General features: G+C 44.0%; 1 protein-coding gene across 5 annotated transcripts in view; it reads right to left on the reverse strand.

Moving 5' to 3' along the window:
* Positions 1–24140, reverse strand: part of RIN3 (Ras and Rab interactor 3) — a 111544-nt gene that overhangs the window by 41437 nt on the left and 45967 nt on the right. For all 5 annotated transcript variants that reach the window (XM_025214529.1, XM_025214530.1, XM_006032803.3 and 2 more), the window contains exons 4-5: positions 6447–6519; positions 2217–2308 (exon numbers count right to left, since the gene is read on the reverse strand). In XM_025214529.1, the coding sequence (XP_025070314.1) occupies positions 2217–2308; positions 6447–6519 (165 nt within the window). The remainder of the gene's footprint in view (positions 1–2216; positions 2309–6446; positions 6520–24140) is intronic.

Genomic DNA, 24140 nt, shown 5'->3' on the forward strand with positions numbered 1-24140 from the left:
GATAATCTAGAAAAAAACCAAAAAACCCAGCCAAGTTCTTCAGCAGAAGAAAAGCTGAAACTAGTGCAGGAGCAAGGTGTTGAATACAAAGTTTGTCTTAGCAGAAGTAGGTTTAACAGTGAGGAATCTGAGTTGCTTAGCCAGAGTTCTAGCTCAGCTAACAGAGCACAGACCTGAGTAGGATGAGACAAATGAAGTGTCTAAGTACAGCTGCTATCTAAACAACTAGGTGTACAAAATCTCCTTCACAGGCACATGTAGACTGCAGAGTAACAGACATCTGCTCAGGCCTGTCAGACACCAGATCAAATTTCTGGGTTGACCAATTTCCTGAAGAGCATAAAATTCCTGTACCTTGTGGCCACTAAGCACCAGCTCTCTTGCAAAGCAGGGAAAGTATACCAGCAACACAGAGCCCTGCGAACAAAGAGGTGCTAGAACATCACATCCTTCAGTCTTGGCAGTCTCTGAAGTACTTTATTTTCAGAATGGCTTTGCTCCAGGTGGCAGTGGGTTGCTAATTTGGAGCTGGGTAAAACAGTAAAAAATGCCTGGGAACTAAAGGGTTTATCCTTGCTCAAACTTGAACCAGGAACCAAAAGCAGGCAAGGTGCTTTTGCCATAAAGGAGCACACCATTAGCTGATATTAGTGATCACACTTAGAGCAGCTTTCAAAGCCTCCAGGCACAACAGGCAAGACTGTTATGGCCCCTGCATCACACTGCATTTAAAATGTGATGAACCAGTTAATTATGTTTTAAATTGTAATCCAGCCATATGTTAAAGCAATTAAATGATGCCATAAAACAAGAAATAATACACAGTTATTCCACCAAAATGTGTAGTAACTTTGTTGCTGGTTCTTATCAGGTCTTTAACTGAACATGTGGCCATGTAGGCCCCTGTGCCTGGGAGCGCTGTTAGTTGCTAGTGCACCCCCTTGCTGGGAGCCTGGATCAGCTGACAGGGCTTCCAGCCATGGGAACTTGCTATTTGCTGGTTTAGGATGATACAGAAACTGTGAGCCTGGCAATAAAATGTGCACTGGCAATAAGGTGTGATAGGATCTGATGCTCAATCCTGCAATCATGCCTCCTGCCATGCATGTGTGGCATGACAGAAATGTGATTGCGTAGATCAGGTATCAGATCCCACTGCACCTTTACCTGCACATCTGGCAGGGGCTTATTATAAAGCAAGGGCCTTCCAAGCACTCCCATGCCCTTAAAAGCACAAAGGTAGAAATCATGCATGACTGGCCCATCCACAATGATGATTCTGGTTGGTACAAACAAATAGATTTTACAGTTTATATTTCTGACCAAGGAACTGACAGGCTAAGAATTCATCCATGTTGAATATACAGATTTGGCAAAAAAACTACATAGACTCCTGATATTGAAATAACCACTTGAAATTCACCATGAAAAAAATCCCTCCCCACCTTCAGCCTTGGGTGTTTGAAATCCCAAGATGAAAGTTAGTGTGCAGTCCTGTCATTAAAAGCAACATTCATTTTCATATGCAGAAAACATCCTCTTTATCAGGTTGACACCAAGCAACACGACACACGCATTTGCCACACCCGAGTTGAGTAGTGATGGATCAGATTAAATGCAGAGGCTTCACTGTTTATAGTTTTCTTCCCACACACTAGAGAAGGGGAATATATGAAGGCAGTGAACTGCTGGAGGATGGGGGATGTTTTATCTTTCCATTTGCTTGGGCTTCCAACTAAATTGAATATTTGCCAATTATCCTGGATGGGGCCAGGGCACTCAGTCATTATGTTGGAATGTTACTTAATGCCTACAACTTCTAATCAGCGGGAGTGCAGTTTATACATCTGGCAAACAGGCCAAAAGGATAGAGAGGGGATGAGTAATGTCAGACATGCATGGGCATGGGCAGAGACCCCTTTTAGCATATCTAGATATACGTATAGCAGGGATGTCAAACTCATCTGGTCCCGTGGGCTGGGTAAGTGATGCAAGGCCAGTCTACAGGCAGGGTCAGACACATGGACCCCAGCCAGAACCAGTCTGCAGGCCGTAGTTTGACACTTCTGCTGTGAAGGAAACAGAATCCATCTCCTCTGCATCTGGGCTTCTTCACCTGTTCCAAGAGCTGTTTTATCATAGGAAGTCCACCAGCCTTTTCAGTGAAGAGGTTCTCATAACTTTGTGCAAAGCAAATGTTGTTTTAAAAGACTTACCTATCCCCAGGCTAGAAATAATCTCAAGATCTTGGAAACTACTGGCCTCTAATATTGCTTGTGGCAGCTTCAGTGTGAAGGGCAACAAATCCCTGTTAAAAATAAAGAAAGGAAAAAAAACTCCAATGGGTCAAACAGCTTGCAGTTCATTTTTAGCAACTTGATTTGCTGGTAAGTCTAGCTCAGTTCTGCAAAGTGGTGAACATCTTTAATTGCCACTAAAGCCCCAAACATACCCCAGAGATAGGAGAAACTTAAGAGTGGGAGGGACCTCTGGAGTCCTCACATAGAGTGCCTTGAGTTTATAAGTTTCCAATGTAATAGGCATTTGGCAAAAAAGGGTTGGTCCATGAGCATATCTCGCCTGGGCCCTCTGTACACCATAGCCACAAAGCACTTGGACACCCTCCTCCGCACCCCAAACTCCAGTACCATATAGCAGGTCACTGGAAAAGAGTGGGAGAGACAAGGCTTTCACCAATGCTTTGGGTCCCCCCACAGTTGCAGGGAATTTGGTAGATAATGCCTAGAGAATTCTAGGAAGTGAATTATTCTACATGCTACAGACAAAAGCAAACCCCACAACAGTCTCTGCCAATCTAACTTGGAGGAAAATTCCTCCCTGGCCCTAAATCTTATAATCAGCTTACCCCTGAGCACGGCCCACCAGCCAGGTGCATGGGAGGGTTCTCAGTATTGCAAGGAGCATGAGGCCACCTCACCTAACATTCCAGATCTAGCTAGCGACAATGCCCAAAGAAATCTGCAATTTGCATCAGTTGAGATTACTCTGGTTTTCAGCAGATTCTTAGCCCCAGTGAGCCTCTTTGTGCCATTCAGGTGGTTTAACCTCTGTGCCTCCATTCCTTCATTCAGGAAATAGCAATAATGAGACCAACCTGAATGGGGCCCTGTGACATTACATTACGAGATTTTTGGATGGAAAAAGCTATAGCATTGCAAATAGGTACAATGCAATTACTTATTAGTTAGCATTGGATTCTCTTTTTGGTGGTTCATAGGCCTTCCTCTGTCACCCTTCCCATCCCTTCAAATCTAGCTCTCTCCTTCACATAAAATAATTTAGATTAGATTTATTTATTTAGATTAATTTAAATTAGATCCTAAATTACAGGGTAAAGTTGATAAAGCAGCCTATTGTATGATGTGACAAGAGGTAATGAAACATCTTGTGGCAGGGAACTTGGCAGCATCCCTCAACTCTGTATTCTCAGTCTTTGTGGAGGTTTTGGAAGGTGTGGAATTTTTCTGAAGAAAGCAGAATTTATCAGGGAGGGTTGGCAAGATTCATAGGCACATACCTTCCATCTGGGCTCTATGGGGATGCTTTTGGGATTGCTGATAATTGTTTTGCCTTGGTTCACATCTAACAATAATTTGCAATACCATTTCTACCTAATCCCTCTCCTTATAAGGCCCTTAAAAGTCAACAATAAAGTGAAACGGGCAGTGAGGCACAGGCTCTGGCTGGCTTTACATGTTAAAAAGCTTAGCTAGCCATTCAGCAAGCAGCAGGAAGTCATTTTGAAAAAAACTAACCTCATGACTGGTTGGTCTCTGTTTAAAAAAAAATCTTAATGACTTTGCAGCTCTGAAAAGAGCTAGTCTGCTGACAGATGAACCCGCTGTGACCTGCTTTGTCCCTTTCTAAAGGGCATACGTTTTGCTGACTGTAATGTATACCCCATGGTTCTGCCTGCCTCACTGAGTGCTTGGTCAGTTGATTATTTTTAATAAGCTGAGCTAGAGCTGGGATCTCTTTTTGTGGAAAATGTGTGGGTGTAAAAGAGGAACTGGGAGTTACGTACTGGCCTTCTCTTACTATGTTCTTCATGTGCTTGAATTTATTATTGAGATGCATAGATCTGACTTTGGAAAACATTATTAAGCAGTGGCACTTCAAGAAAAAGATTCGTTTAATTTACAGGCCAGGCAGTTTACATGCAAGTCACCGAGTCACTCATTGACTTATAGGTACTATTTTAGTGGTGCAAGGTAATTTAGCCACTATGTTAGAACAGATCTGGCCTTCTCCTGAGAAGAGACTGTCAGCAGTGATAAACTGTTTCCAATTATTTATAGATTATTATTTACTAGAGACTGAATAGAGGTCAATCCACTCAATCATTCGGGAGCATGCACTGGACTTCTACATGCTCCCCAGAGGGGAAAAAATCAGTGTTTAACCTTTTTTGTTACCTAATGCTGACAGAAAATTATTTCCCCATTTACCTTCAGCAGTCTTACAAATCAGTAAAAACATCAAAAGAACATTTTATACCCTGTAGTACCCTCTATAAAAAGGAACTAACAGCAAGGTCTTTCTTCTTTGTTACAGAATGTGCATCTTTAGCTGGGATATAGTCTATTGTGTTTATAACGCAGCTGTGAACTCCCCCCCGCCCCCCCATGGATCATATGGTTAGAAAATCTGGGTACAACTCTTATTAACATTCAGTCTGTTTTATGACACTGGCAATACAACTCACAATCATTGTTGGCTCCTTTCTACAGCCAGAACAGTATAAAGTGACCTTATCATAAATTGATTACTGCTGTGGACCTGATCTAATTTGAAACTACCTATCGACAGCAGCCCAGCCAGGGTGGCATGGAACTCAGCACAAGCTGCAAAACCTGACCTACAAGGGTAGCTAATTTAAACCTAGCTCAGATATATCTATACTACACTGCAGGGTAGACATACCCCAAGCAGCTGCTATCCTCTTGTGATTACTGTTACGGGACTGCAAGGGTGATTGAGGGTTATCTTCAAACTGCCAGCAGTTTAAATCAAATTTAAAACCAGACTTGATAAAGCAGGAGCAGCGCAAAAAGGATGCACTGATACCACTGCAAAAAAATTGGCTCAAATACATAGTTTAGAATAAACTGAATTACTGTAGATCCATAGATTAGATTACATAGGGTTAACATTAGATAGGGAATGACCCCTGATAAAGCAGAAAGGACAATATAACAAGCCTTTTCTATCTCAAAAGTTTGTATGGCACATTTTTAATGTTTTATTCTGAATTAGTGTGAAATATTTACTATTATTTGTCTAAACTTCCAATCAAATTCATAAACCACAGTCTTTCCTCAAGTTCTCTCAGCTCTGCTGGCAGTTTTTGCAGGAGGTGGTTAATCCTTACTCCCCCACACCAATCCCTTTTATGCATTCACTGCTCTGCAACAGACTGTGCACTAGTTTGGGTCCAGTCCCACAGCCCTTCTTCAAACAAAACTCCCAGTGAAGTCATCGGGAGTTTTAGGTATCTAACTATTGTGAATTGCACAATTTAGCCCTACTCTAATAACAAGGAGCTGAAAATTTAGTCATGTTCTGGAGCCTGCAAACTTGAGCTGAGCTCAGCATGAACCCGAGCAGGTATACTGTTGTGGTTGGATACTTACAGGTTTTACATACTTATAGGTGTCAACATGCACGAGAGCAAACCCCAGTGGTTTTGGCGAAGCTGTGCTTTTAGTTTTTTCAAATGTGAAAGCACAAAAGACCACGCCATGGTGGCAAAAACCCACACATGAGGGCTGAACATACGGACTATGTGAGCTAAACCCATCAAATTCACTGCAACTCGGGTAGAAGCACAATTGTAAGGTGCAGCATTTGGGACTGGCCAGTAGAAGCGTGACAGCAATTTGAGAGATGGGAACACACCATTTCCACGCAAAACCGAGGAAGTCTGAGTTTTATGACTAGGCCTCTTTGTATAATCGTCAGGACTGGAACCAAACCAGACAAAACTGGGAAATGTGAATTCAGTTCTGGGCCAGAATTTCATTACTTGGGCTCATCTCTAATTCATAGCAGCTGCACCCCACTTACACTCACATCTCATCTTCCTTTCTTAAAGGGGATAAAGAAGAGTCTCTGCTTTCATAGTTCTAAGTGCTTCTATTTGTGGACCTGTCATAAACCCAGCCTGACTTCAGTGAAGTCAGTGGAATTACATTGGTGTTACCCTGAGAGCAGAATCTGGCTCTTGAACTGTTGGTTGCTTTGGGTACACATACATGGGTGATGTCTTAGAAAGGTGGCATTTCCTTAGAAAGAAGCTCCTTAGAAAGGAGCTAACCACCCTTTTGTTCCACCCCTGCATGACAGTAAAGGCCAGCTTCAAGCATGGAGTTACCCTAGGCCCAGCATGAAGCAATCCCAATACAGAAACCATGAGTACAACTTACCTACTGACACAGTAGAACGCTACCAGTTTGAAGACATCCTCAAACACTAGGACAGATCCCTCCAGGTACAGGACTGATAAGAAACAAAAAAGTATTCAGCAGCGGTTTTCACAGAGCCCCATGGGAAAGAGATGGCTGAATTTGGCTCTCACTCATCTTTGTTTCAGTGGCAGGGGATGAAGAGGAGTTCAGCCATTGTTTGGAAGAATACAAATCTCAAAGAACTGGTTCCAGCTGGCATACTGCAGTCTATTTTTTTTCAGGAAAATGTAGAAGGAACTGAGAGTCCATCTTAATACTAGTAAATTTAGGAGAAGCCAATGTGTTATGGTAACACTAGAAACAATGGAACACAAATATATGTCTATGCACGCATTCCTGACAAATTATTATGATTTCTGATTTTTGTGTTGTAAGCCAGAAAAGGATTATACCATCTACTACCATGCATACTTCAAGGAAAATCACAGAGAGAATATTACTGAACTGTAACAAGATACACAGTACTTTCCAGTAATCTAGATTGGATTTCTATGTTATAAGATGCTAATGCAAGACCAGTTATTGAATTTTGAAGGTTTACTAGATAGTTTTCTAATCACGTAATTCAGTACAATCTTGGTATATAATACAGTTCATATAAAGCAGTGTGGTCAGTTTTAAAACAGGAAAACAATTTCTTTGATTATCTGCTTCAGAGTTTCTTTCCATGAAAACAAAGAAGCAAAAGCAGGAATATATGAGACAAGAAACAGAGTAATATTGCCACATTTACTGAAGCACTGTCTAGTGTTGAATATGTATTATTATTTCATTCACAGTGTGAACAACAGTACATGACAACACATGTAGTGTTATGAAGATGTGGAATTCCTTGGTTAACATTGACTCTATGGTAAAATGTGCATTTTGAGTTTTTCTATTCCAAGTGAAATTATAGCTGTTGGCTACCTGTTCTGGCACCTTCAGGGCCTGGGAAGACCTGCATAACAAAGCCATATGTATATTATAAAACTTGAACTGAACTGCCCTCTTATGTACACCAGTGTTGATCATGTTATACCACTGAAGGCAAGGGGTTGAAACCCAACTTGACTGAAGCAATGTTTTACCAATTTCATTCTGAAGAGCTAGAGTGGTATGAAATCTGCATGGAGAGATCAGACTCGGGTCTCTTTATTCTGACCAGGATGACAGTTGACAGAGTGAACACATCGTTTCAGTGCACAAACACGATTCAGAACCATCAATCTCCTGCAGCGTAATTCAGCGATGGAGATAAACTGGAACCCAGACCATAAACTTCATTTTCTATTCCCCAGATTTTGCTTAGGCTTTCATTAAGGATATAACAAAAATCAATAAAACAAAAAACAAACAAACATATTCTTACCATATTTCTGAAACACTGTCAACCCTCATCCAGATATGGTTACCTAAAAAGTGTCCGCCATAATGAAACACTATGGATGAAATCTTGACCTATGTAAAGCCAAACAATTTTTGCCATTGATTTCACTGGGGCCTACATACCCAGCTGCAGAGGAGATACCCTCAGTACAGCGGAGGTGAGGCAAGGGTGGCTTTAGTTATTATTGGGCTCCCCTGATCCTGGGGCCAGCTGCAAAGTGATTTGGTCCCTAGTGCAATTATTATTATACTATATAATTTAGTATAACTCTGAAGCAGCCTCAGAGTTATACTAAATTATACCTCTGGTCATTCTGACAGCCAGAGATCACTAGATCTTGGGTAAATCCAGGATTGCCTGTACACTAGTGGCTAAGTGTAGGTGGCATGCAGTGACTGCACTGACTACATATTAACTTCCAGGGACTCCCAGGGAACATTCAGCAAGCTACTTTGACAGCCATTGGGTTGGTTTGCACCAGCAGAGTAGTAAAACCAAGGCCAGAACAACCTCTTGAGCTTACATGCTCTTCCTTCCATTCTGGCTCTGTTTTTCCTTCTTCCCTTTTATAAGCCCCAGGTAAGACACATGTTCTGAGTTTGGCTGTGAGGCATTACCATCCCTATCAATCCTAATTCAAAGCCCTCAGAGTCCTCCAGCTCCTCTGATTTACCATATATGTTGTTCTTTCAAACAGTCATTCCCTTAACACAAAGTGGTGTCTCCCATTGTCCCTGTCATAGGTGATACTGGTCTAGGGCCCATGTTTTCCCCCCCCCAGAGTGCTTTGCTGTGGTCTCTACTATACTGGATATTGTTGACCCCCGTTTTTCTTTATATTTCCTATACAATTAAAAGCCCCTTTGAAAGTGAATCCACAGCAGAGTTGTTTCTGCTTCACCCTCATGGCTTATTACCTGGGCAAACATTTCTCCATCAGAAGGCTTTTCACCCTACCATCCTGCCAGACTTTTGTGTATAGAGGTATTGGCTGAAGGTGTCTATCTGAGCTTTTAAAGATACTGCACAATCTTTATCATACGTTCTTAACAGTAATTCTATTCTGTGCCAAATGAGTTATGGACAGATTAACATCATCCTGTCATAGTGATATCATAATCATTCATACAGATGTAATTCATGGCGCACTTTAGGCAAAAACATTTTTCAGCGCAGCAAGCTCTCCAAGCTCTCCAATTCCCTGAAAATTCTCCAGAAATCCAAGTATGATCCAAATAAGGATCATATTGCCTATTAAAGGATATTGATTAAGCAGTTAGCAGCAGCAATTTGCAATGTGTACAACTCATATCCTTCCAAATGGTGGAAAGAAAAACAAAAACATATAAAGCAATGCAAATCCAGAGACTCAGACCTGCACCTGGAGAGTGGGAGCTTGTGAGTTGGTTCACATACATCTCAATTGATTTCATAAGGTTTTTCCCCCTCACACTGTGCTTTTGCAGCCCTTGTTTTCATATTAGATTAAAAATAACCAGATAACCCATTTGGGGCTTGCAATTTGCAGCTGCAGCTAACAGTGCACTTTTGCATTTGCAAATGGTTACAGACGCTATGGGAGTAATTTGTTCTTGGTCTGTCCACTCATTTTGTACACATACAACTAAGTTGTTTAAGAGCGTAAAACTGGTAAAATCCCCGATAAAGGTGCCTTGTCCCAGTACAATTTAGTTCTCTGCTCATATAGGAACATCAGGTCCAACACTTAGTTTTACTCCAGAAAGTTTTATCACAACCTTTCTGACAGCATACAACACTGCCATGTTGCTAGAGTGCATCCATGTTTGGCTGCTTTGGCCAGTGATGTACATCTTCAGAGCACTAGATTGTGTTGGCAAAAAATGCATTACACTGTGGGTGGCCAATGTGCCTATAACACTGGTCAGAGTGCCATGTTTTGAGAAATGTGTGCAGTGCACTGTGGGATGCTAGGACTCTCCAGACAGGAACTGGGTGTTTGAGGTCAAGTTCCCACACCTCCCTCTTTTTTTCATCCTATGATCTGCTCTCTTATACACTGATTTACTATCTATTGCCATCTTATTACTAGAACAAGAGTTGTCAACCAGGGGTACGCGTACCCGTGGGGGTACTTTGAAAGGTCCCAGGGGGTATGCAGGGGTGAGCAGGGATGGAGTGCTGCTACCCCGCACCACTGCCTCACAGGAGCAGGGCCGGGGCAGGGCGAGAGCAGGGCTGCACAGGTGCTGCACTGCCACTGCTCCACCGCTCACTGCACCTCCACTCAATGTCTGGCTGCTCGCCACCTCCACTCCCCCCACAGGTACAGTTACTACAAGAGGGGCCGCCAGGGGTGCAGTTATTAAAAAAGGCTGAAAAACCTTGCACTAGAAGAATGAGTAGATAAGCAGAGCTGTCATTTGGAGGAACCAATAGTAATCTTCCTCTACTGCAAGTGGTCATTAGCCTCTGGGGAACCCCTGCCTGTGATTTCTCTGCAATACCATAGCAAGGAGGGAGTGGGGGGAAGCGGAGTGACCGCCCCGGGGGCCAAAACTAAGGGGAGCCAACAGGCACTGCCCAGCTGGGGCGGGGCGTGGGATGGAGCCACGATGGTGCGGGGACAGGGGGAGGGCGGTTCCTGCCACTGTGTGCACTCCCAGCAAGCATGGTGGGGCATGTGCCCCTCAGATCTGTGTGCAGGGCGAGGGTTGGCTCCTGCTGCGGGCTTGCCCCGGGTGCCAAACTTCCTTGCTACGGCACTGTTTGTCTGTCCAGGTAGAAATGTTTTTGTGTCACAGTGGTGATGATTTTGTGTCACCTCTTCATTTTCCCTTCAGTTGTTCCCTGCAGAATCATGTTAGCCAAGCCTGTTGCTCAGATCACATGGCCAAACCATTCCACTTTCTGTCCTTTTACTGCTGCTTGTAAAGGCTCGTGGGATCCAATTATCAGTTCCTTCTTCTCTAATAGAGTTGTTAGTCCTACAGCTGAAGAATTCTTCGGAGACACCTGAATTCAAAGGCTAGAATTCTTTGTTTTGTTGCTGTTGGAGGCCGTGCCTGTTGAGAACACAGCCACTCTAAGAACTTTTACCATGATATGAAGAGACTATCCTTCTAGATTTCATCTAGCTTTGGGAGTCTGGGTCACAATTCTACGTCTGATTTGTGTTTCAGGTTCTCTCTTTTGTGATGGTAGTTTCAAGGTACCTGTATGAATCCATTTGTTTGATATTCTTGCCTTTGATATATACACACTGTATTTGTATTTCTTGTTGATTAACAGAATTTCCCATTGTCGCTACTTTGCTTTTTTTCTGCACTGCTCTTCATCCTGTAGGCAGTCACAACACTGTCTACTCTTGCTAGATCTGCCAGCTCTGGTCACATTCCACCTCTTATCACATTCATATTGTCTGCAAAACAAAGGTAAAGGGGTTTTCTATCTTCAAGTAATACTGTCCCTTCAAAGAACTGACAAAGAGAAAAGACACCTGTCTTACCACAGGTCTACAGAACCAGTCAGAATATGTCATCTGCAAGGGCCATGGTCTCTACATTTCTATAGAGGACTTCAATCACGGTTTTGATTCTTTTGCTGATGTTATACTTCTCCACCACAGCCGATAGCACTCCCTGCCATACAAGGCCCAATGCTTAATCAAAGTCTATGAAGTTGTTTCTTTTGATGCTCTCCATATTTTTCACTCATGAGTCTCAGGCTAGCTAAAGATTTGCTGCACTTCACCCAGTCTTGAAACCTGCTTGCCTTTCTGCAAGCAGTACCACTACTTGAGGTTGTTCAGGAGTATCAGTTTGCTTGGGTGACCAATTTGGCTGATGGTGTAGTAATTAGTGCAGCATTCTGGAAAACTATAATTACAATAGACTAGATCATGGTCATACAGCTTGCTACTTCATAGGCTAGACTATTTTGCATGTTTTGTGAATTATATCAATCACAGCAACATGCTCCATTCTCTATTCTTGCTGATTTGCCAGTTTGAAGACTTTGTGTTGCTTCTTCAACGACTTCTCAAGTATAAATCAGTCTCTTCTACTTCTTGTTCACATGCATGTTCATTGATGATGTCAGGATCAGAATTTAGATTGTGTCTGTATAAGTCACCACAGTTCTCCAACCATCTGTGTGCAACAACTTTTAGTTTCTGTTTAAAGGCACTTGTATTTCTCCTAAATCATGGATCTTTTTCCTTGTTTCTTGGTCAGTTTCCTGACTGTATCTTATGTGTAGAACATAAGAAGTGACATGCTGGGTCATATCAATGCTTCATGTAGCTCAGTATCCTATTTCCAACAGTGGCAAGCAGTGGATGCGTTAGAGGGAGAGTATATATACGGGGCATGTGTAGTGTAATCCATCCTCTATCATACACTGCCTGGCATCAACAATCATTGGCTTAGGGATATCAGAGGATGCATCCAACTGCTCTGATTAACAGCTATTAATGGACCTGTCTTCCATGAAATTCCTTATCCCTTTTTGAACCTGGTTATACTACCTGCCTATCTGGGAACAAGTTTCACAAGTTAATCATATGTTATGTAAAAATACTTCTGCTTGTTTGTTTTAAACTTCTAAGAGCCTATTTCTTCTGTTAATTTCACTCAGTGTCTGCTAGTTCTAGTGTTCTGCGATCTGATGAATAACAGTTCACTATTCAGATCCTTCATGATTTTATAGAATATCATATTGCCTCTCCTCCTCCTTTCCACACTGAATTATTTTGGCCACTTTAGTCTCCCTAGTACAGCAGCTGGTCCATACCACACCTCAGCTGCATTTCTCTATATGTTTTCTAATTCTACTACAGCCTTTTTGAGATGTTGAGACTCCAGATGTGCCTCTTTTCCTGCAAGTTGCCTCTGCTGAGTTGATACTATTTACCCAATGTGAAAAATTGAATCTGAATATCAAACTTCTGTAATGCTCTGCTTTCCCTTCCTCTGTTGTACCAGTTTCCTTCTTTAGCTATGTAGACCTAGAAAGATGCAGATAAACCAGGACTGTCTCGTCTTTCCTGGTTTTCCCAGCACCTCTTGAGTAACTTTGTCCAGAAGTTGCTCAGTCATCTGTGCTGTCTTTCAATCTTCATCACCGAGAAGCAAATCTTCCCTCAGTCTGACTTGAAACTGTTCAAGTCAGAGCCCCTCTGCTTGTCCAATTCCTGCTTCATCCTGGGATGTCTTTCTTTAGGCTGCTTCTCAAGTTTAATCTTTTATGGTTATTATGTCAAGATTGTGATGAAGCCTCATGTCAACTCCTGGGAAAGCTCATATGAACTATAAATCTTATGAGGTGTTATGAGTTTAGGGGTTTGTCTCTATCAAATCACATTTCTTCACAAAACAGAACTTTACCGTGCAGTGAGAAACAAGTGTGCACACTCCTAAAGAGAAGGTACAAAGTGTTGGCTGTTTAGTGCTGTACATTGACCTGTGATTCATACCCTTAAAAACGTCTCGTTGTCCATGGGAGTTGAGCAAAAGGCATATTTTTACAGGACATGCTGGTGTCTGGAGACAAGTGGAATATATCTCTGACTCTAGAAAGAAAGCATTGCCTTCTAAGTGTAATGGTTGCTGAGAAGTAGACCTCTACCTGGTTTGCTCCATCAAGTCTTGGGGCATCTAAGTTTTTCAGCTAAGGAGCTGAGTTGTATTTTGATACATTTCCCTTTTCTTCCACCATGGGTTCCCACCATGCCCTGGTCTCACAGGCTCTGGACTCCCAAGCATCTCCAAGACCTCATCAGCCTTCTTTGTCCATTTCTATTTCCTTCTTGTCATGGTTAGAGTTGCCAAAGTTATGGTGGGGCTGGGTATCTTTTGAGTCCCCAGTGAGACACGGCCAGATAAAAGGAATTAACATGCATCGCTGCTCAGTAAAATATCCCATGTACTGCAGCAGTAAGAGTCCCGATGTCAGCAACAGTGTTAGCCTCCTTTGTCTTCTGGTTTGGCTACCAAAATTATTTCCCTTTTTCCTGATGGCGGAGATCATGCCTGTCATAGCACAGCCTCTGCATTGTAATGACTATATTCTTGTGGAAATTTTGTTGTTGACCTTGCACTACCTCATCTTTTCATCGGTTGAGGAAGTCCAGAACTTTTCTCCTGGCTCAGGTAGCACAATGCGATCGAACTGATTCTGTAGCTTCGCAAGGAGCATTTTTTTTTTGTGAAAACAAAAGTAAGACAGCAGGAAGAGAGGCATTTCGTAATACACTAAGTTCTACAGGGGAGAGAAGGGGAGGTTTCAGCCTTCTGTTTTGGTAGGACCCCTGGACAGCTGGATTAAAACATTTAATTAGAGTGGTCCCTGCTGCAGGGGTAGGTGCATGGTGGTATTGCTGCTTATGGACTAACACAAGTAATATATCTACAAAGGCAGACTACCAATGCCAGTAAGGGGCTTAGCTGCACAAGGAAGTGGCTTAACTTGTTTGGCACAAGTTCAGGGTTTTGTCAGTAGGACAAATGAAGTGTAGATGCAAACAAGGTTGTGTCAACAGAAGGCAAGCATTACTGGTAACACTTTGTAGTGGGGAACAGGCCATAGAAAATTTACAATGACCTAGCCTGTACTGGGTAGTCAAAAAAGGGGACAGTAAAGCACACAAGTAGATGCACCCTGCCTCTGACCTTTAGCTCTGTAAAGCATTGCCATCTACACATGCACCAGTATTAGGGCACAGTAAACTAATTAACTGCACTGTACAATAGTACTGTCAGAGACAGTACTATCTTATAGCAGAATAATTAAACTGCAAATACACACGTGTGGACAGTGACCATGGGTACAAATTGCACCTATTCAGCCCAGCCAGCTGGGGGCCAGACTCCTGCCTCCTGTCAGCACCGACACTACCACCTGGAGCCTGGAACTGAACCCCCAGGCCTCCTGGCAGCTCAGGCCTGCTCTGCCCAGATTAAATTGCTGCTGATCTACATGCACGTGTAGATGCTGTACCTGAAGGCAGTTTACCCAGGTAAGCATTTGAGCAGTTTACTCTGGCTCAAACAGCCCTGGAGTTTATTGCTTTGCATTAATTGCACATGTACATGCACGCAGGTAGAGTTAAAATTCATGGGATCTACAGTTTATGATAATTTTGTTTACTAAGCATCATTCCTCTTCCTTGCTTGCTCTCAGTTACCAATATATTTCTGTGGGTCTAGCACACAACATCATGCCATACTTTAGATACAGACTCAATAATCAGCTGAATAGAAAAGGCATAATTTAAAGTATAGTTTAAAGGAAGTGATGTGGTATCTGGGAGGGAAGGCCCAAGTATGAAACTTCTGAGAAAACTGAAGTGGCACAAGGGAAAAAACAAAGTTTCCAGCTATATGTACAGGTGAAAAAACTGCTTTGAAAGGGTGGAGATTAGTAGAGTCCATCAAAATGAATAATGTTTCTAGCTGAAAAGACTACAGTGCTTGCCCACAGCCACACAAGTAAGTACAGTTTTGTGGTTAAAATATCAGAGCAGGAATTAAAAGTCCTAGATTCTTTTCTGGCACTAATACCCTATGTGGCCTACTGGCTCCTCATTTAGTAGTTTCCTCATTGGATTTGCTGACTGTGTACACATTTAAATTCATTGGGCATCTTTACATGTGCTCCAAGGGTTGCGAGTGCTTTAATCAGAGTGGCTCCGAGAGCCACTCTGATTAAAAGGGCCCCACAATGTCTTGTGTATTCAGCATCTTGTGCTTCAAAAGGGCAGTGGGGGAGTTTTAACTAAAGCTCGTTCAATGAAGCGCAGGGACACTGAATACACAAGACGTGGAGGCTGCTGGAGCATGCTAATCAGTACACTCCAGCAGACTCTGATCCACCATAATTACACCATGTCGGAGCAGCATCCCTGCATGTCTACAAGCACCTCTTAATATTAGATAAGCTCATTAAGATTCTCAAATAGCAATACCAGGGCAAAATATTTTTTATATGTCCCAGTTCAATCCCTGAGACAACAGCATTGGTATTCAGAACATTGATTTAGAGTAGCTGTTTTAGAACCAAAGATTGCTTTGGGTCCTGTTCACTGTAGTTTGCAGAGCAGTGGAAGGCCGCATTATGCTAGAACAGCAGCCATTGTCTCTAGCTCTGCAGTGATTAAACAGAGATTTTATATCATTCCTCCTGGGAATGAAAAGCAAGCACACAAGCCAAACTGGGGATTAAAGTAAAGCTAAGAAAACCACGTAGACATTTCTCCAGCAAGTTTCCACACAATCCCACTGGCCTAAAGCTCAGCGTAAAAATCGGGTGATTTTTTTTTCTTTTAAACTCTTTATGATGAACTCCAATTGACAGAAAAGACAAACAGCCACTGGTAAGCAGAGCACTTTTTGCTGTGGCTGTAGGGGACAGGGCTAGAAGCAACAACCTTAAGATGCAGCAGGTAAAATTTAGGCTGGAGATCAGGAGGAGGTTTCTGACTATGACAGTAGTCAGGTCTTGAAATGGGCTAGCTAGAGAAGCTGTGGATTTGCCATGCTTGGAAACTTTCAAAAGCAGGTTAGACAGACACTGGCTGGGATGGTTTAATCATGAATGGTTCTTCCTTAAGCAGGGGGGTGGATTAGAGTCACTAGATGACTTTGTGAAGTCCTTTCCAGTCCTACTTTCCTATGATCCTAATGTGCAAGCCACACAGAAAGCTGGCAGAGCTTTGCTTCTAAAGAACGTACGCACAAGTGCTTCTGGTTTCAAAGAGGACCAGCAGTCAGCAACCACCCACAGATACCACTGGCAGAATAAGTGGCGAGGGGCGGGGGGGGGGGGTGGGCGGGAGGGGGGGGGGGGGGGGGGGGGGGGGGGGGGGGGGGTTGAGCAGTGAACACCCGCAGGCGTCACTGGCAGCATTACCAGCACTTTTCTCAGGGGGTGCACCACCTATCTGAAGGGGTGTACATGCACCCGAGTGCACTTCCTACACATCACCAATGCCCAGTGCTATCTGCAGGAAGGGAGGGGAGAGAAGGGAGGGAGAGCAAGCTGCAGACTGGGGACTGTCCAGCCTGAGCTGGAGGTGGGGAGGGTGGATTGGAGCCCCTGCACTTTATGCCCCACCCAGGTCCTCAATTGGCTGCAAAGTGCAGCTTGATCCCCCAAGTGCCTGTTGGGTCAGGGAGGCAGCTCTAACTTGTGGAGCTTTATGTAAAGCACCATGAGTTAAAGAGTGGGGGCCTGCATGTCTGTCAGTGACCCAGTTGATTGGGGCAGGGTCCATGGTGACTAGGAGGGTATTGTTGGGAAGGTGGTCTGTGTTTTTACATTTTTGTAGAAAATCTGTTGTGTCTTGGATAAAACTCGGTCTTTGGGCAATGAAAGGTTTTAGGATAGATTTGATGAAACCTGGTATTTCTTCAGTTAGGGTTCCAGGGTTGGAACCTATCGCCCAGGCAGATCTATAATTTCCAACCATGGAACCCCAACCCTAGAGGAACTACCAGGTTTCACTGAATCCATCCTAAAACCTCTGGTCACCCAAAGACCGAGTTTTATCTAAGACACAGACTTTCTACAAAAATGTAAAAACATAGACCACCTTCCCAGCAATACTCTCCTAGCCACCATGGATATTACCAGCTTATATACCCACATCCCACAGCAGGATGGCATCCAAACTTGCCTTAGATATCTACAAGAGCAAGTTGACAACTCAGAGCACAGACCTCAAGATATACTGAGCTTATATAATTAATCGTCACACATAGCAACTTCAGTTTCAACAACCAACACCTCCTCCAGACCATGAGCACAGCTATGAGCACCAAAATGGCCCCAGAGTATGCCAACCTTTTTAGGGCCCACCTGGAATAAGAATTCCCCAAGAACTGCACCATTAAACCCATGCTATACCCAAGATATATAGATGACATCATCATTTGGACTGAAAACCTGGATCTCCGATTGATTTCCATCATGAATTCAATAATAATCACCCCTCCATCAGACTCTCTTGAATACTCTGGCATCAACATTTCCTTTTTAGACACCATGATCAATATCCAGAAAGGTAAAATACAAACCACCATATACAAGAAACCTATGGACCAACATACACAGAACCAGCAAAAACACCAAAAAAGCTATAATATACAGCCAAGCTCTCAGATACCACCAAATCTGCACTGAGGAGAACACCCACGATTGTCATCTTGCAAATCTCAAAAAGGCTTTCACTCAAAAAGAACACTCCTCCGGAGAGACAGACTGCACTTTTGAAAGCCACCTGGACACCACATGGAGAACCGCTGCAGTACAAAAAGAAAATCCCCATGAATTGCACACCATTAGTTATGACATACCATCCTTCCCTGGAACCTATACAGGAAGTCCTTAAAAAATTGCAACTCATACTAGAAGAATACCCAATTCTTAAAGAGATCTTTCCAGAACCACCCCTCCTAGCCTTTAAACAAGCACTGAACTTGGCTAACCTCATCACCAGAAGCAAACTTCTGATTGGTGATGTGAAGGGGGTGCACACAGGGGCATGTGCACCTCCTGAGATTGGCAGTGCACCCCCTGACAGAAGCGCTGCCGACACTGCTGGCAGCACCTGCAGGCGGTTGTTGCTCACCACCGCCACTGCTGCCTGTGGGCAATTGCCGTGCCCCCCCAACCTCTGAGGGCACACATCGTTCATGAAACTTCCTATGGCCCAAACCATAACAAATGGATCCAGACCATGCTGGGACAAGAAATGTAAAACCTATCAACACATCTCCACCACTCCCACAATAACTTTACCCTACAACAGAACCATCGCCATTCCTGAATCTTACACCTGCACCTCCAGAAATTTTATAGAATCGCATCCAGTACACTGAATGTGCTGATGGAAAATATGTAGGAGAAACCAAATAACTGCATATCAGAATGAACACACACTGAAAATCCAAAGACAAAATATCCAATCACCTGTGGGTGCACGCTTTTCACAACACAATCACTCTCTCTCCAATCTCTCAGTTCTAATCCTCAAAGGGAATTTACAGACGAGCCTACAAACTTCAGTTCATAAGTCTAGTGTATACAAAAATCATGGACTAAATATAGACATTGGATTTATGGCACATTACAACCTGCCTACCATCTGATAACCCCAGGTAACCTGCCTGCAGCTGACCAGCTACATTCCTTCACACATTTCCCTCCTTTCTCTCCCCATCCCCTCCTATTTCTATCCATTGTCTCCCAAATTACCATTCATTTGCATTTTCACAGACCTGCATGCTGCAAATTAGTTTCTTTTCTACCTTGGAAAACACATAACACCAGCAGTCTCCCTGTGCCTGAAGAAGGGCATTTGTGCCCAAAAGCTTGCAAAGAACATTTTTTCCAACTACTCAGTCTAATAAAAGATATCACATCTGCTCAAAGAACCCTACCTGCCTATGTCCTTAGACCAACATGGCTACAACCAACAGCCCTGGGACCTAGGAGCTGCCTAGGATCTGGGAGATGCCCCTCTCTTTTGCCCACTTCTCAGAAAGCAACTGGCTTGCAGCTCAGCACTGTTTGCCTGTGGTTTTGTTGGGAGCTCCTCTACACTGACCAGCTATCCTCCCACCCTACTGGTTATATCACACCTCCGGTTTGCAGACTACTTCTCTTGTAACTTGCTGCAGCTGCTCCTGCCCCTGTGCCAGCCTCAGCCAGTTTCATCTTTCTGCTTCACACAACCCACCTTGAGGTTGCCACCCATTGCCGTAAAATGTGATTAGGAGACAATCCCAGCTGTCAGGCTGCCTGCTATCCGAACTAATCTCCACTGCCGGTTTCCATGGCTGCCACTATCATCCAGACACCACATGCCCTCTGTCACAACCAAAGGGTGTGATTTTGTTTGTGTGCGCTTTGGCACTGCTAAATTGTTCCTGCTAAATTGCAGCTTCTTTGCACGGTGGAGTTTTCTGCTGCAAAAGAGAACCCCGGTGCAAAAGAATTCCCGCCACCAGTAGCTTTCTTTGCAGGGTGCATTTCTTTGTTGCAGCACAGAAATGCTCGTTGCAAAGAGTTCCCGCCATTCGTATTCTAATTTGTGCCCCACCATTGCCCAGTTCTAAATTATGTACATGTGGCGGCTAGTGATTGGCTTGCTAGCCGTATAAAAAGCTTGAGTGGTTTCCGCCCAAGTTGGAGGACTCCACGAACACCAGGAGGAGGAGACTTTACGCTGTGTGAAGATCTCTAAGCGCTGCGGATCCCTACAGACCCAACGCATTTCAAGCAGGCAACAGAGGTCTGATCAGCCTCTAGCCTTCGTGTGAGTTCAGCTGGAACTGACATAGTTGTTCAGACGACCGGACTACCTCAGAGCACAAGTTCCACGGAGCCTAGCAAACTTCGTGTGAGTCTATTCAGAGCTCTTCTGTACGAGTACTTTCTTCGGTTGACACAACGGGCTCGCGTGTTTAGAGCCTTCAGCCGGATTGGGCTAGAGTTCGCGAGTTTAGAACTCTTGTCCGCCTCTCTTCTTTCCTGTCTGTAACCGCAACTCAAGCAAGTTTTCCTGCCTGCACCGCAACCATCTTCGGTGTAAGTAAAATAATCTTTAAATCAACCACTACGCCTCTGTGACTAATTCTAGCCCGTGCGTTCCTTACCGCCCCACGGTCCCTTCTGACCCCGCGTGCCCGGGCTGCTGGCCACAGCCCGCGTGCACAAAGACGGGTCCGCATATCACTCCCGGCTCACACATGGCAACATGGATGGGATTGGGAGGCGGCCCGCACACCCTCAACACCCCTTGGCCTCATTTCTGTGTCCGATCCACCATGCGCCCTAGGTGTCACTCTTATTTCCAGATTGCTGTGCATCACAGAACTCACTGCTGAGCAGAAACTGAACCCTGACCCTGCTCCACCCAGAAGCACCAGAGACCTCAGTCTTTCCATTCAGTTTATTCTGGGTGTGTGCCCAGGAAGAAGCCAGCAGTTGTATTACGGCATATTATCAGTCAGGTGAAATGACTGCAGTTATCTTTGCCTTCCTTATTTATCCAACACAGTTATGCTCTAAAGCAAAACAGCTGTGTTTTCTTTGCAACGCGATCAACACAAGCTCATTGAATATTTTGGCAAGTGGTTTTGTCACCTATATTTTAGTGAGATGGTTACCTTGGCAATTGCACCTTTGTGTGGTTTGTCACCAAACGACAGCACTGGCTAGTCAAAAAAAAAAATCTTTCATCTCTGCAATAGCAAGTTTAGCCTCTAATCCATTAATAGGAAATCAGAGACATAAATAGCCCTTCACTTTTTTATATAAATGTAGTTCCTGCTCGTTGTGTGGAGATTTACACTGTTATTTTCTTCTCATGGTCAAAGCTGAACGGACCAACAGTGTAGATTTTACTCATTCACAAAGAACAAGACTGTCTATGCAATCTCGACAAGCAGGTTACCTGAAACCCTTTGGTCATGTTCAGGAGTTCTATAGGCCCCTGGTGAGAAAACACTCTGGATAATACCTGTTTACAAAGTTAAAAAAAAAAAAGACTTTTTTTTCAATCACAATCTCTCTGTTGAGTTACCTTAACAGGAGTAGAAAACCACTCTGTTTCTGTGCACACCATTTACTCCCATGCCAGTTTAAACCCACTTCAGTGCTGTCAGCTCATCATTGTGGTAGCTTAGATAAGAAATTACAAGACTACTGCACGTGACATTACCAAGGTTTAAAGGTGCTGTGTCTACAAGTTTGGTAATGGGCCTTTTCAGTCATATCAAACTACCTTCAGTCAGTTTGAGCTAACTGGTTTCCCACATATTAAAGAGATGTTTGGTCAATATAAAATGGAACTGCATTTGGAAACATCAGGCCCCAGGTCCAAAATAATAAGACCTCCTTGTTCAACCTAATCTGATGCAGTCTAAAAATGCTATTGCTAGAGCAAGCAACCATGATGAGAATCACTGTGCTGCTTTGTGTTCCTGAGCTGTTCTACCAGTATATGGCTCTCTGCCAGCAAGCTATCTCCTGACCAGAGGTTTGGACTTAATCTAATAGTTTGAGGTTGGCAACATACAGTTTGTGGGCCAGACTGGCCCACAGTGCTGGAGTGCTTAACCTGTGCCCATGCCCATGCCCATGCCTATGCTGGGTAGCAAAGAATTGTGCAAGGACTGTCACTGCATCTCCCCTCCCCAAAGCTGTGGGAGTAGCTTCCAGGTGGTAGGGGAGCTGTACCAGGGCCCAACAGCTTCCAGCTGCATGCATGCCACAGGTGGGAGGTGCGGTGGGGGGTGTGATCAGGGAGAAGCAGCATTATGAAAGTAGCTTCCAGGTGCCTGGCTCCAGCACAGTTCCCCATCAGCTGGACACTACACCAGTGTCCATGCCATAGCCACAGTGGGGGGCCTGGAAGAAGTGGCAGCAGTGTGGGTGCAGGTCCTCGCTGCCTAACCCTGGCATGGGCAAAGGGAAAACTCCCCGCTGTTGATACCCTAGCAAAGACGCACAACCTGCATCAAACCGGAACCAGGTTGTTCTGGCCCACAGATTGAAAAGGTTATTTCTGTCTCTAAGTGCTACAGTCTGACATGACTTCATCTTGGAGGTTAGAGTCATATGCAGAAATCTCATTTCACAAGAGTTTTTCAGTCAAGTGAATAATTTCATCCATTCACTGAACACCATGAATTTCTTTTTCCTGCAAGTTGCTAGGACAGATTTGTTCTGAACTGGTAGTGATCAAAGGGAATGTATCTGGGTTTCTTTTTCTTTGCCTTCTGCTTTTTGAACCTTTTGAGAATGACCAGGTCACGTTTTTCTCTGTAACCACAAGGGGTAAAACTCACTTGAAAAATCAATACAAGCTTAGACTTTTATGTGGTCTCTAGATTTTAACAGCAGGGGCTATAACAGGAAAAACCTGAAACACTGTGAAAGTTTGCAACCTTGCTATACAAATATCCCCATTAAAGAGATCAATCAGCACAAGCTGCCAATCTTAACTGGGAAGCTAAGGAGTGATCAAACCACTGAAACTGAGCTGTCCTCTCACCCATTCAGGTTTGAAGGACACTGGTGGGGTCAAATGACCTGGCACATGCATTGTCCCCTAGAAGGATTTTGGACTTCAGGGCTTTTAATCTAGTATTATTAACACAATGTTTCTTAAAAGAAATGTGAACAAAATAAACGAGCAGGATCTGACCTTAATTAGCAAAGAGATTCAGTTTTAGCATGGGTGTAAACAAAATACAAACAATGCCACTAGCATCCTGCAGAGTTCTGGGCCAATATGGAAGGCCTACTAATATACTTGTTACTTTTGTTCATAGACAGTTTCTCCTCTCTTCCCCCATCCTGCACAATACGTACCTATGGACCATCTTGTCCGAGGTCAAGGAAAAGGGGAAGGTGTGGGGTTTGCCTAAGAGATACATGAGCAATGTTCCTACACAGGCCTGGGGGTAATTGGAAGCACAGAACCCTCAGCTCATGACTAGGTAATATGAATGGGGATCATTATATTTATTTAAATCTAAGCTCTCAAGAGACCTTAGAGCTCTCCAATAACTCACAATGTACACTGCTTATTATTTAAATACCACCTAGATCCCCCCCCCGAGGCACTCTTACCCCATCTTAAAACTTCCTGTAACAAGAGGACAAACTCCCTGTTCCTTTAAGAGGGGAGAGCAGCTGGCTGCTGCAGCAGAGGAGAGCAGGACAGCCATCAAGCCCAAGTGAAAACCCCTGTGTGTGTATCTGGAAAGCTATGTGGCAGGAAAGGGCGGGACTTTGGGGCACATAAACCCAGTGCCTAAGCCTAAATGGGCAGTCTAGCTCTATATGCCGCAGGGAGAAGAGCTCTCAAGAGAGAAGGTTTGCAGGAGACAAGCACCCAAGCCACTCAAGAGAGCTGGAATGAGAGAGCTTCCAAGGGCTTGCTGGGGACATTGTGCGGTAGTTTGTGAAGCAGCTGGCTTGTGTTTATGTTGTGATTCAGCCAGATTCCAGAGGAAATGGATTGTGGCTGTAGGGGAGGTCTGGAGGCACAGAGCAGGGTGCCAGGGCTATTCTGTGTTTTGAGACCAGTAAGAGATGTGTGAGGCTGAGGCCCAGGAAGCCAGGGTCCAAGGCAGTGGACCTGGGCTTAGGGGGCTCAGATTGATTTAAAAGTTCTGAAGCCAGGAAAGCTGAAGCCTGGACAAGGGTTTTGGGGCCTGGGGGTCCCCACCAAGTGGCACTGGAGAGTCATCAGCAAAGTATGGGTGGGGCTATGGGGGCAGCTGAAGGCT

The sequence above is a fragment of the Alligator sinensis genome, unplaced genomic scaffold (genome assembly GCF_000455745.1).
Source record: "Alligator sinensis unplaced genomic scaffold, ASM45574v1 scaffold645_1, whole genome shotgun sequence".
Classification (NCBI taxonomy): Eukaryota; Metazoa; Chordata; order Crocodylia; family Alligatoridae; genus Alligator; species Alligator sinensis.